A 10685-nucleotide genomic window follows, 5' to 3' on the forward strand; every position below is an offset into this window, starting at 1 on the left:
ATATGAAGCGTCTGATACATACAAGCATATTCATAAATCCAGCTACTGTGGAAACAAAGCACACGGTGGAAAAAGTCAATGTCCGCTAAAGGAAGACAGTGTAAAAAACCGTGCATGCAGTGGGTCAGGTCTCAGATAAAGAAGAAGACGAGCTGTTTATTGATGCAGTAAGAAACGAATCGATGAATGAAACCTGTTATCTTTACAACGATTGACAAACACGGAATGTAACTTGAACACAACACATCCTACAAATACGAACCTGATTGAAAGAAATAATGATAATCAAATCCTTGATGACAGCAACACTCAGTAACACTCACAAAACAAATACTGTATATTGACAGTCATGTTACGTTATTTTTAAAATGTTCCCTTTTCTTTTCTAGCTTTTTAACACACTACTTCTCGCTGCGATACGCGGGTATATATATATGTATATATATACCCCGATCTACATACTCGAATAATGGATACTTTATTAGCCATCAATGATTGTTTTGGTAAAGCCATACTCAGTGTAATCATTAGATGAGCGGTAAAAAGTAAGAGCGAGGGAGGATGACTTATTGAGGCATGCAGGCTGTAGTGCGTCAACTCAATCTGAATTGCGCGATCACATTTGAAAAAATAAATCTTTTCAAGTTCTATTTAGTCCATATGTGTCAAACTCAAGGGCGGGCCACATCCGCCCGCGTGTAATTATATCCGCCCGAGATCATTTTATATACTGTATTATTGTTATTAATGGCCGGGTATATGAAGCGCTGGTAACACAATAAACTACAGATCCCATAATGCAGCGCTTCAGCTGCCTTGCCAACACTTACGCGTTAATCAAGTCTAGCTTATGATGCTGCAAGTTATTGCGAAGCTAGCTCACACGATGCTGAAGAGAAAAGTTGATTCTGAAAATAGAGCCTTTAAAACCGATGGGAGGCTGAGTATATGTTTACTGAACCCGTGTGTCTCATTTGTGGAGCTAATGTGGCTGTAATTACAGAATTTAATCTAAGACGGCACTATGAGACAAAACATCAGGGTAACCTGAAAGACCTGAATGCAATGCAGAAGATACAGAAAGCAGAAGAATTAAATAAGAATCTGACACTTCAGCGGACGTTTTACCCGTGCACAATCACAAAGTGATTTCAAGTGAAGCTGCTTTTATGGGAGACACAAATGCACCAGTGCAACTTGCCCCACTTTCCCTGTTGCCAAGTAATGTTAAACCAAGTCGTCACTACGGTGTTCCCAAATCGCACTTTGCTGATAAACTGAGCGCACTGAGTTTGCACGGCGCTTTGGTGACTTTGAAGAACAAAAAGTCCGTCTACATGCGGCTCGAACCTTGTGCATGTTTGGTAGCACATATCTGTGTGAGAAGCTCTTCTCAGTGATAAAGACTAACAAAACAGCACACAGGAGTCGCCTCACTGATGAGCACCTGCAATCCATCCTGAGAATCTCCACAACACAGAACCTCACACCAAACAGAAACGAACTTGTGGCCAAAAAGATGCCAGGCGTCCAGCTCTAAAATGACATATGAGCAAAGACAACTGAATGATTTGATTTGTTATTGCTGAAAGGAACACATTTTATTTATATTTCCAGGTTTTGTTATGCAGCATGTTCATATTTGAATTTGTATAATTTTGACAGGATATATTTTTATGGAGAGCAAAATCTTTTGGGATATTTAAAATCTAAGTTTATTTTTTATATAAAATTACATAAGAGTAAAGAAATTTGAATGTTTGTTCTTTTAACGTTTACTTTATTTCTAACTTGTATAATTTAGACAGGATATATTTTTATGGAGAGCAAAATATTATAAGTTGTTTAAGGTTTGAGTTGATTTATTCAGGAATAATATTCCTGTCTGTTTTTACCATTCCTACCAAAGATATTTCTGTCGACTAAATAAAAATTCCTTCTATTTAAAATTTAAATAGAACTTGAACAAATACGATAGTTCATAATATCCACACAGACTTGCACGTAAGACAACAACAAAGTTTAACAAGCAGCGTATTGCACTGATACTGAAATAGCTGTGTGTGTATATATGTAGATATGTATGTATATGTATATATATGTTTATATATGTGTGTGTGTATGTATATATATATATATATGTATTTGTGTGTATATATGTGTGTATGTATGTATGTATGTGTGTATGTATATGTATGTGTATATATGTAGATATATATATGTGTATATGTATAGATATGTATATATATGTTTATGTGTGTGTGTGTAAATATATATATATGACAACAACACTCATCACTCACAACAGTGACAAAACAATTACATTGACAATCATGTTACGTTATTTTCAAAATGTTTCCTTTTCTTTTTCATTGCTTCCTTAACACACTACTTCTCTCCAAGCCTGGTATTTTACTAGTATATATATATATATATATATATATGTATATATGTATGTATATATATATATGTGTATATGTATATATATGTATATATGTATATATATATGTTTATGTGTGTGTGTGTATGCATATATATATGTATCTGTGTGTATATATATATATATATGTGTGTGTAAGTATGTATGTGTGTAGATATGTATACAGTGTATATATACATATACAATAATACAATATTTTAAGTACAGAGCAGAATTTAATAGTAATTGATATCACATGATATGATGTGGATTTGTTTAGTGTCCTGGAGAACTCAGACATCAAGCTGCTTTCCCCATTCCACAGCTGAAACAGCGCTGGGCCAGCCAATCCGATGAAAGGACCCCTCTACTGCATGATTCCTTCGCTCCTTCATTCAGGGATGACTTTACCTTAGGCAGGCAAAACAACCAATAAAACAATTAAAACAGCATGTCTGCAAATTTCCATGCTTTTCTAGATTAATGTGGCTTAAAGTTAGTGGCCTTTAAAAGGATAAAATTAGCATGAATTCATTGGGTCAGTTCTGGCAAGCACTGTGAAGCACTATAATACACTATTCTGAATCATTCTGGCAATATTACAGGACAACCTGATCCTGGTCATATCTTTCAATCTTATTGCAGCTGTTGTAGAAATGTACTTAAAGGGCACCACAATAATACACCACATGGTAATCTAAGCCTTACACATAGATCCAACTGCAGTTCCAAGGCTATTATATTTCTTGTATAATGCTCTAAAAACATTAATAAACATTAATAAAACATATTGCACTTTCAGGCACCACATCACTGAACATAAAAGCACCATCACAACACAGTCTTTAAAACACTTAGTTTCACAGCATAGCAATAAGGCACACCATTCAGTTTCAGATGCTAAATATATAATAGTAGAGGTTAACAAACCTACATACCCAACAGTGCAACTTTTGGGAAGCTCATTGGATTCATAAGCTAAACTCCCCACAGCCAATTGGTTTAACACTAGAATCCCTGAAGCCTACAAAAATACTCGTAAACCCGGTCCACCTTAACTTCCTTGGCACCTCTTCATCAGCGTCTTTTGTTTTGTAAATGTGTAGATCAGCACAAGTAGCAAGCAGCCTGCTATATCATTCCCTCCATTTTGACGGAGCTCAACTCTGGCAAAAAGCTCTCCCAGCTCTAACCAAGGCTCCTTATCTGCGTGTGAGGTGCTTGGAGTTTTATAGGGTATACTTGCAAAATACCTGCGCTTCGCAGCGGAGAAGTAGTGTGTTAAATAAGTTATGAAAAAGAAAAGGAAACATTTTAAAAATAACATAACATGATTTTCAATGTAATTGCTTTGTCACTGTTATGAGTGTTGCTGTCATATATATATATATATATATATATATATATATATATATATATACATATACATATATATATATATACACACACACACACACATATAAACATATATATACATATACATATATACATATAAACATACTGTATCTACATATACACATATCTAAACATACACATATCAACATATATACACACATACATACACACACACACATATACATATATACACTGTATATATACATACACAGACACATATATACATATACTACCAAAATACCCGCGCTGCGCAGCGGCGAAGTACTGCCTTAAAATATTTATTAAGAAGAAAATTAAATCTTTTTAAACTGTGGGAAAATATACCAATAATTATTTGTTAAGGATCTCCTTGTAAACCACATTGTGAGTTCGGCCCTCCGGTTGTAATATGACCAAGTTGTGCGCTGAGCTTACTCTTGAGCATACAACGTACAGTTGGCCATGTGAACAGTAATCTTGTCTCAAATCTCACAGCTTGGATTGCTGCTGTTATAATCGGTTTGAGTTTCATGGTTTGTTTCAATTACGACAGTATTTGCAGGACTTGTGTTGAAGTGACATTCGGCATCTGTCAAGCGTTGTAAGCACACAACCAGTTTCATCGATAACTTCATCGAAAATACCTACACAATAACTATAATCGTAATAAATGAACAATAAAACAGCGGAGAAGCCGTGGATTAAATAAAAAGGCTGTAGTTATCAGCAGGGAGACGTGAATCCCATGGCGAAGCAAGAAAGGGAATGTAGAGACTGGAGCGACGGACGGCCTTATATATGCAGGCAGCCAACAACGTGGGATGGGGGACCCAACGCCGCCTCACACGGTGACCGAGCTGCAGGCTATAGATGTATATATGTACGTAAGTAGGATTCAGTTAGCGCTGGGAACGCGCGTACCAAATTTCTTGAAGATGGGCCCATAAGTAACAAAGACCAGTGAAAACTTCAATATGGCGGCCGACAGTGGCATCATACTACCGAAATAAGTACCAAATTTCAGCCTTCTACCTACACGGGAAGTTGGAGAATTATTGACGTTGGAAAGTTCAATATGGCGGCTGACAGTGGCGTCATACCACCGAAATAAGTACGTACATTGGTTTCGGTTAGCACAGGGAAGCCGCCTACCAAATTTCGTGAAGATGGGGCCATGAATCAGAAAGTTCAACATGGCAGACGTTGTTGACCATTATGACCATTACGCGTAGAATTTCGAAATGAAACCTGCTTAACTTTTGTAAGTAAGCTGTAAGGAATGAGCCTGCCAAATTTCAGCCTTCTACCTACACGAGAAGTTGGAGAATTAGTGACGTTTGGAAAATTCAATATGGCGGCTGACAGTGTCGTCATAGCACCGAAATAAGTACGTACATTGGTTTCGGTTAGCACAGGGAAGCCACCTACCAAATTTCGTGAAGATGGGGTCAGCCTTCTACCTACACGGGAAGTTGGAAAATTAGCGACGTTGGAAAGTTCAATATGGCGCCCGACAGTGGCGTCATACCATTGAAATAAGTACGTACATCGGTTTCGGTTACTGCAGGGAAGCCGCCTACAAAATTTCGGGAAGATGGGGCCATAAATAAGAAAGGTCAACATGGCGGAAGTTGTCGACCGTTATCGACTGTTATGACCGTTATGTGTAGATTTTCGAAATGAAACCTGCCCAACTTTTGTAAGTACGCGGTAAGGAATGAGCCTGCCAAATTTCAGCTTTCTACCTACATGGGAAGTTGGAGAATTAGTGATGAGTCAGTCAGTCAGTCAGTCAGTCAGTGAGGGCTTTGCCTTTTATTAGTATAGATAATACAGTACATCTCATCGCTCCCACTGACAGAGCTGAGTTCATCTCAAAATTCACAGAGCTGAAGTCTCTTTATCTGGTAGTAATGTGCCTGGAGTTGTGTAAGGTAAATAATATTCATTATTTGGAATACATGCTTTTCATATGTGTTACACATCTATGTGTTTGATATTTTTTAAATTTAAAGTGAAATTTTTGGACTTTCATTAAAATATTAAAAGTATGGTCTTTTCCCTTTGGCATTTAATCATAAAAGTAGAAAACAGCTCCTTACCAAGTTGACCCAGACACTCCACAAATGTAGGTCACACAGTCCAACACCCCGATTTCCTGAAGTCCTGACAATGAGCCCAAAAGACTCAACATGGCACGTACGCCACCTCCAGAGCCTAATACAGCGATGACTGGAACCTGTTTGGAAATTGTCAATAAAAAAATTAAGCAGTAAATTTCTCAGGTGCTCAGAACTCACACTCAGTTTATGAAAATAGGCTTTATAGAAAATAAACAATACAGGGATGTAGTTAGTAGTAGTCTAGATCAACGACAGTGCCCTCCACCAAATCAGAAGCAAACTTAACAACATTCACTCAAAGAACAACACCAGAAATATAACCCATATTCAGTCTGTCCTCCCTGACAACATAAAGGCCCATTTATATTTATACTCAGACGCAAACAGCTGCAGAAACACTCACACTCTATGGTCTGTTTACAGTTCTGGCATTTTGTGTGAGACACTGTGTTAGCAGATTCCCACGGCTTTTATCTCAAAGATGTTTTCCTTGCCTTTACATATGGATCTCGCAAACATTTCCATTTCTGCCTGCACAAACTTTCGTCTTTTCCCCAGAGTTTCTCACCATGAATCTGTGGACATTTGGCTATCACTGTGCTTTTAGTGTTGGGTGGTGTAGGTTCAGATAGTGATACTACACGCAACTGTTCCTCCAATGTTTAGCACATACACAGTCAATGTGCACAGGCATGTACATAGTCACATGGTTACAAACCTCTTGAGGCACACAGTCACCCTGCGGCAATGTGTAAGCTGTAAAATGACCGTGGAGGTTTCAATGAACTTGAATAACTTTTAATAATAAACTGCAACACATTACAACACATGCACTTGACTGTGAACCATGCGGCGTAACAACATGTGCTTCTGTTTTTTATACTTGCCCCACCTCGAGTCCATCCTTTTTTATTACTTCCCCCAAGTTTCTGTAAAACACTTAGTGAATACACTGTGTTCATTTTAACTACTATATATGACATAAGCGTCAAGCATAAATGTGGCGTTACCGTTAATGTCACTCTCTCCTACAGTGTCATGATCTGAGTTTTACAACAGACACTCGATTTCACGGACTAATGCAATGGAAGAGGTGGCTGTTATTGCTGAAAGTCTGTTAACACTAAAATCCCTGAAGCCAATGAAAAAAATCGTAATACCGGACCACCTTAAATTCCTTCACACCTCTTCATCAGTGCCTTTTGTTTTGTAAATGGGTCAGTCAGCAGTGGCAGCAAGCAGCCTGCTATCCCATCTCCCACCGCCGCAGCTGAAGTCAGACGCAAAATTCAAAATTCTCAGAGCTCAATTCTCAGAGCTCAATTCTCAGAGGTCAATTTGGGTTTCGGTTTTTACATATTGAGAGCAACATGTTAATGAAATAATTTCTTTTTCTTTGGTTATATTCTTGAATAAAGATGCAGTTGTTTTGTTATATCTTTTGTGAAAGTGTTTATTTGATATTTGGTCTTCAAACATCAAGCACTTCATGTTAGCATTTTGTCTTTTTTACAACTTGAAAAAAGTTTCTGCTTTAGTTATGCATTGAACATTTCTTGCCTCACATTTTCTATCATCTTACACTTACACAGATTGTTGTAAACACATGAAATGTATGTATTCAATATAACAATATTTTATTTACCCTATACAATTCCAAACATCTCACACCCAGATAAACAGACTTGAGCTGGGAGAATTTTGTGTCTGACTTGACTTCAGTTGCCTCGATGAGGGATGGGGTAGCAGTCTGCTTGCTGCTTGTGCTGACTGACACATTTGCAAAGCAAAGACGCTGATGAAAAGGTGCAAAGGAATTTAAGGTGGCCCAGCATTACGAATTTGATTGACGGCTTCAGGGATGCTAGTGTTAAACTAAATGTGTTTTAAAACTATTTATTAATAACAAAATTACAATGTACAAGATATATTTAAATGTCATAATGTTTAAGTACAAATAGTATTATTAAGTAGGATATAACTGTCATCAGGCATGTCATTCCATAGGACAGTAGCAGGGGGTATAATGAAGATATCGGTGCCCTCTGGTAAAACAACAGTCACACATAATACACTTACCACCTTAAAACGTTGATTTAATGACATCGCAGGCAGATGGGCATGTATTTTACTGACAGCTGGATTTTGAACAGAACACACATTACATCAAGAAAAAGAAACTTTGCAGAAAGGGGTAATGGTAAAAAAAAGATCAATCACCATCACACTCTAGTGTGCCTGCGCTAAGCATTAGAGTAACAGCTTACTTCATTACAATATCGGCCTTTCCTGTAAAAATTCTTCTTAGGCATGTGGTTCTGAATATATATTTGTTACAGTCACTAAAAACATCTGGGATGTTGACTGAACTTTTTCACCTTTCTGGCGGGAAATGTTTCCTTCAAAAACAGAAGTTATTTGTCTGTTAAATTCAAAGTCCATTAAATAGAGTGTCTACTGTATTTAAATTTTTTTCAATTTGTCCTTGGCCTTAAATGAGCATGATAGGATCAAGAAGAGATGGAAGAGGTACTTTAAAAAACCTGGGAGTGGATTCCTACATAAAGGGCTAATACCAAGAATAAGGATGAAGGAAGTAAAGGAGCCACTAAAAAGAATGAAAAGTGGAAAAGAAAAAAGGCCAGCAGAGGTGTGGAAGAGTGTAGCAGAAGGCAGAGTAGATGTGCTGTGGATACAGATGATCTATGAACAGGAGAGAATACCAGAGGAGTGGAGGAACAGTGAGATTGTACCCATTTGTAAAGAGACAGGAGATAGCCAGGATTGTGGAGACTGCAGAGGGGTAAAGCTGACATCCAACAGATAAAAGATGGAGAAGAACACAGAATATTTGAGTTTTAATGATGATTGGGATTCAGAAGTTAGCCTGCAATGAGCGCTGTTAAAGAGTGGATACGTGTAAATATCTAGGATCAGTGGTAGACCAAGATTTAGAATTAGATGCAGCGATAATCCATGGAGGGCAGTGTGGCTGAACAATTGGAAGACAGTGTCAGGAGTATTGTGTGATTGAAGAATTAAAGAAGATGAAATGTAAGGTTTTTAAGGTCAGTAATGATATATAGATTGAGACATGGGCAGTAAAGGTACTGCAGGAGAATAAGTTGAATGTGGCAGAAATGAGAATATTGAGATGGATGTGTGGAGTTACAAAAGAGGAGAGAATAAGAAACGAGACAATCAGAGGTACAACAAAAGTGGGGGAATCATCTAAGGAAGTACAGGAGACATGTGATGAGAAGAGACAATGGAAATGTGGACAAAAAACTGATGGGATATGCAAGTTCAGAGGAACAGAAAGTTAGGGAGACCAAAGCAGAGGTGAATAGGTAAATTAAAAAAGATCTGAAGGAAAAGGGCTTGACTGGGGAGGCGATGCATTGTTTGGGTAAAGGCTCTCCAAACCACCTGACAACTGAGCGGTATTGTCTAAATGTTCCTGTACATTGACTGCTCAGTTGTGACAGTCTTACCTGATCCTCTGATATATGCATTTCTGGCAGCTTTCCCAATGCTTCAGCACACTTCATTTTCCGCTCCTCTACTGCCAAACTTTCTCCAGCAGAAAGTTCTTTTGAGAAGCGAACATGTCTACTAAAAAAGGGAAAAGAAAAATCAGTTGTGTGAAGACTTCAAGTGCTTTACTGAACTCACCTGAGATTTTTATGGGAAGTTTGGCAGTGGCTGAATAGATCAAAACTAACTGCATATCCTAGCACAACATGTTCACTTATCTCCAACCATGAAATAAAAATGAATGCTATATTTCTTACTTTGCATTCCTGCATGTCCTACTATGAAATCATTTGGCAAATAGTTTAGTATCTGATATCAAAAATACTTCAGTTTCAAAAATACAAGTAAACGGTCCCTGGGCATAAAGCCGCCTTGAAGGAGGCAGCACTTCTTCACAAAACGACCAGAGATAAGGAGCTCCATGAATTTACCGAGGCAGACTAGAGAGCCTGATTAACGGGAGCCACTTTACTATGCATTATTATTTTGCTTCCCTTTTATGCCATTGTGAACTTAAAGTAAACGGGGACTGCCAGGTTGGCACCCCAAAAATTCTTCCTTTGCAAACCTGTTATTCCATCAGATGACTACCATAATCAGAAAAATGTTCCTAAAAAGCTAAAATAATTTGGGTTCCCTTCTTTTTGAGTTAGAGACATACTAAAATCACTTAATGTTTGTATCCTATTTCTGTGGGGTTTTTTAAATAGAAAATATTATTAAGCATTCCCTGGCTCCAGAAATCATCCCTGTTTTTGTTTAGATAGGACCAAACTGTATGAAACCTAACAGAATTAGTCTAATAATAAATTCCATCCATCCATTATCCAACCTGATATATCCTAATTGCAGGGTCACGGGGGTTTGCTGGAGCCAATCTCTGCCAACACAGGGCACAAGGCAGGAAACAAACCCTGGGCAGGGCGCCAGCCCACTGCAGATAATAACTTTAGTTATCAAAACAAACTGAAATTATCTATTATATTAGAACACTAGAACAATCTAGACAAGAGCAGGCCATTTAGCCCAACAAATTTCTCCAGTCCTGTCCACTTAATTCGTCTAAAAAACATCGAGTTTTGAAGGTCCCTAAAGTTCTCCTGTCTACCACATTACTTGGTCACTGTCTGTAGTTCTCTGTGTGAATTAAGACATCCTAATGTTTATGTTAAATTTACCCTTCACCTGTTCCCAACTGTGTCCTTATGTCTTTGTTGAACTCATTTTAAAGC

The 10685-nt window shown here is 37.8% G+C and overlaps 1 protein-coding gene across 2 annotated transcripts in view; it reads right to left on the minus strand.

Moving 5' to 3' along the window:
* LOC120526379 (cytosolic phospholipase A2 gamma-like) overlaps nucleotides 1–9511 on the minus strand; it is a 56634-nt gene extending 47123 nt beyond the window's left edge. Inside the window, exons 1-2 of one of the 2 annotated variants that reach the window (XM_039749515.1) lie at nucleotides 9411–9511; nucleotides 5896–6032 (exon numbers count right to left, since the gene is read on the minus strand). In XM_039749515.1, coding sequence (XP_039605449.1) covers nucleotides 5896–6032; nucleotides 9411–9467 — 194 coding nt within the window. In that variant the 5' untranslated portion in view covers nucleotides 9468–9511. Of the gene's footprint in view, nucleotides 1–5895; nucleotides 6033–6135; nucleotides 6242–9410 lie in introns of those variants that run through there. The other variant, XM_039749516.1, reaches the window with a different exon arrangement.
* Between the last annotated feature and the right edge of the window lie 1174 nt (nucleotides 9512–10685).

The sequence above is a fragment of the Polypterus senegalus genome, chromosome 3, assembly GCF_016835505.1.
Source record: "Polypterus senegalus isolate Bchr_013 chromosome 3, ASM1683550v1, whole genome shotgun sequence".
Lineage (NCBI taxonomy): Eukaryota > Metazoa > Chordata > Cladistia > Polypteriformes > Polypteridae > Polypterus > Polypterus senegalus.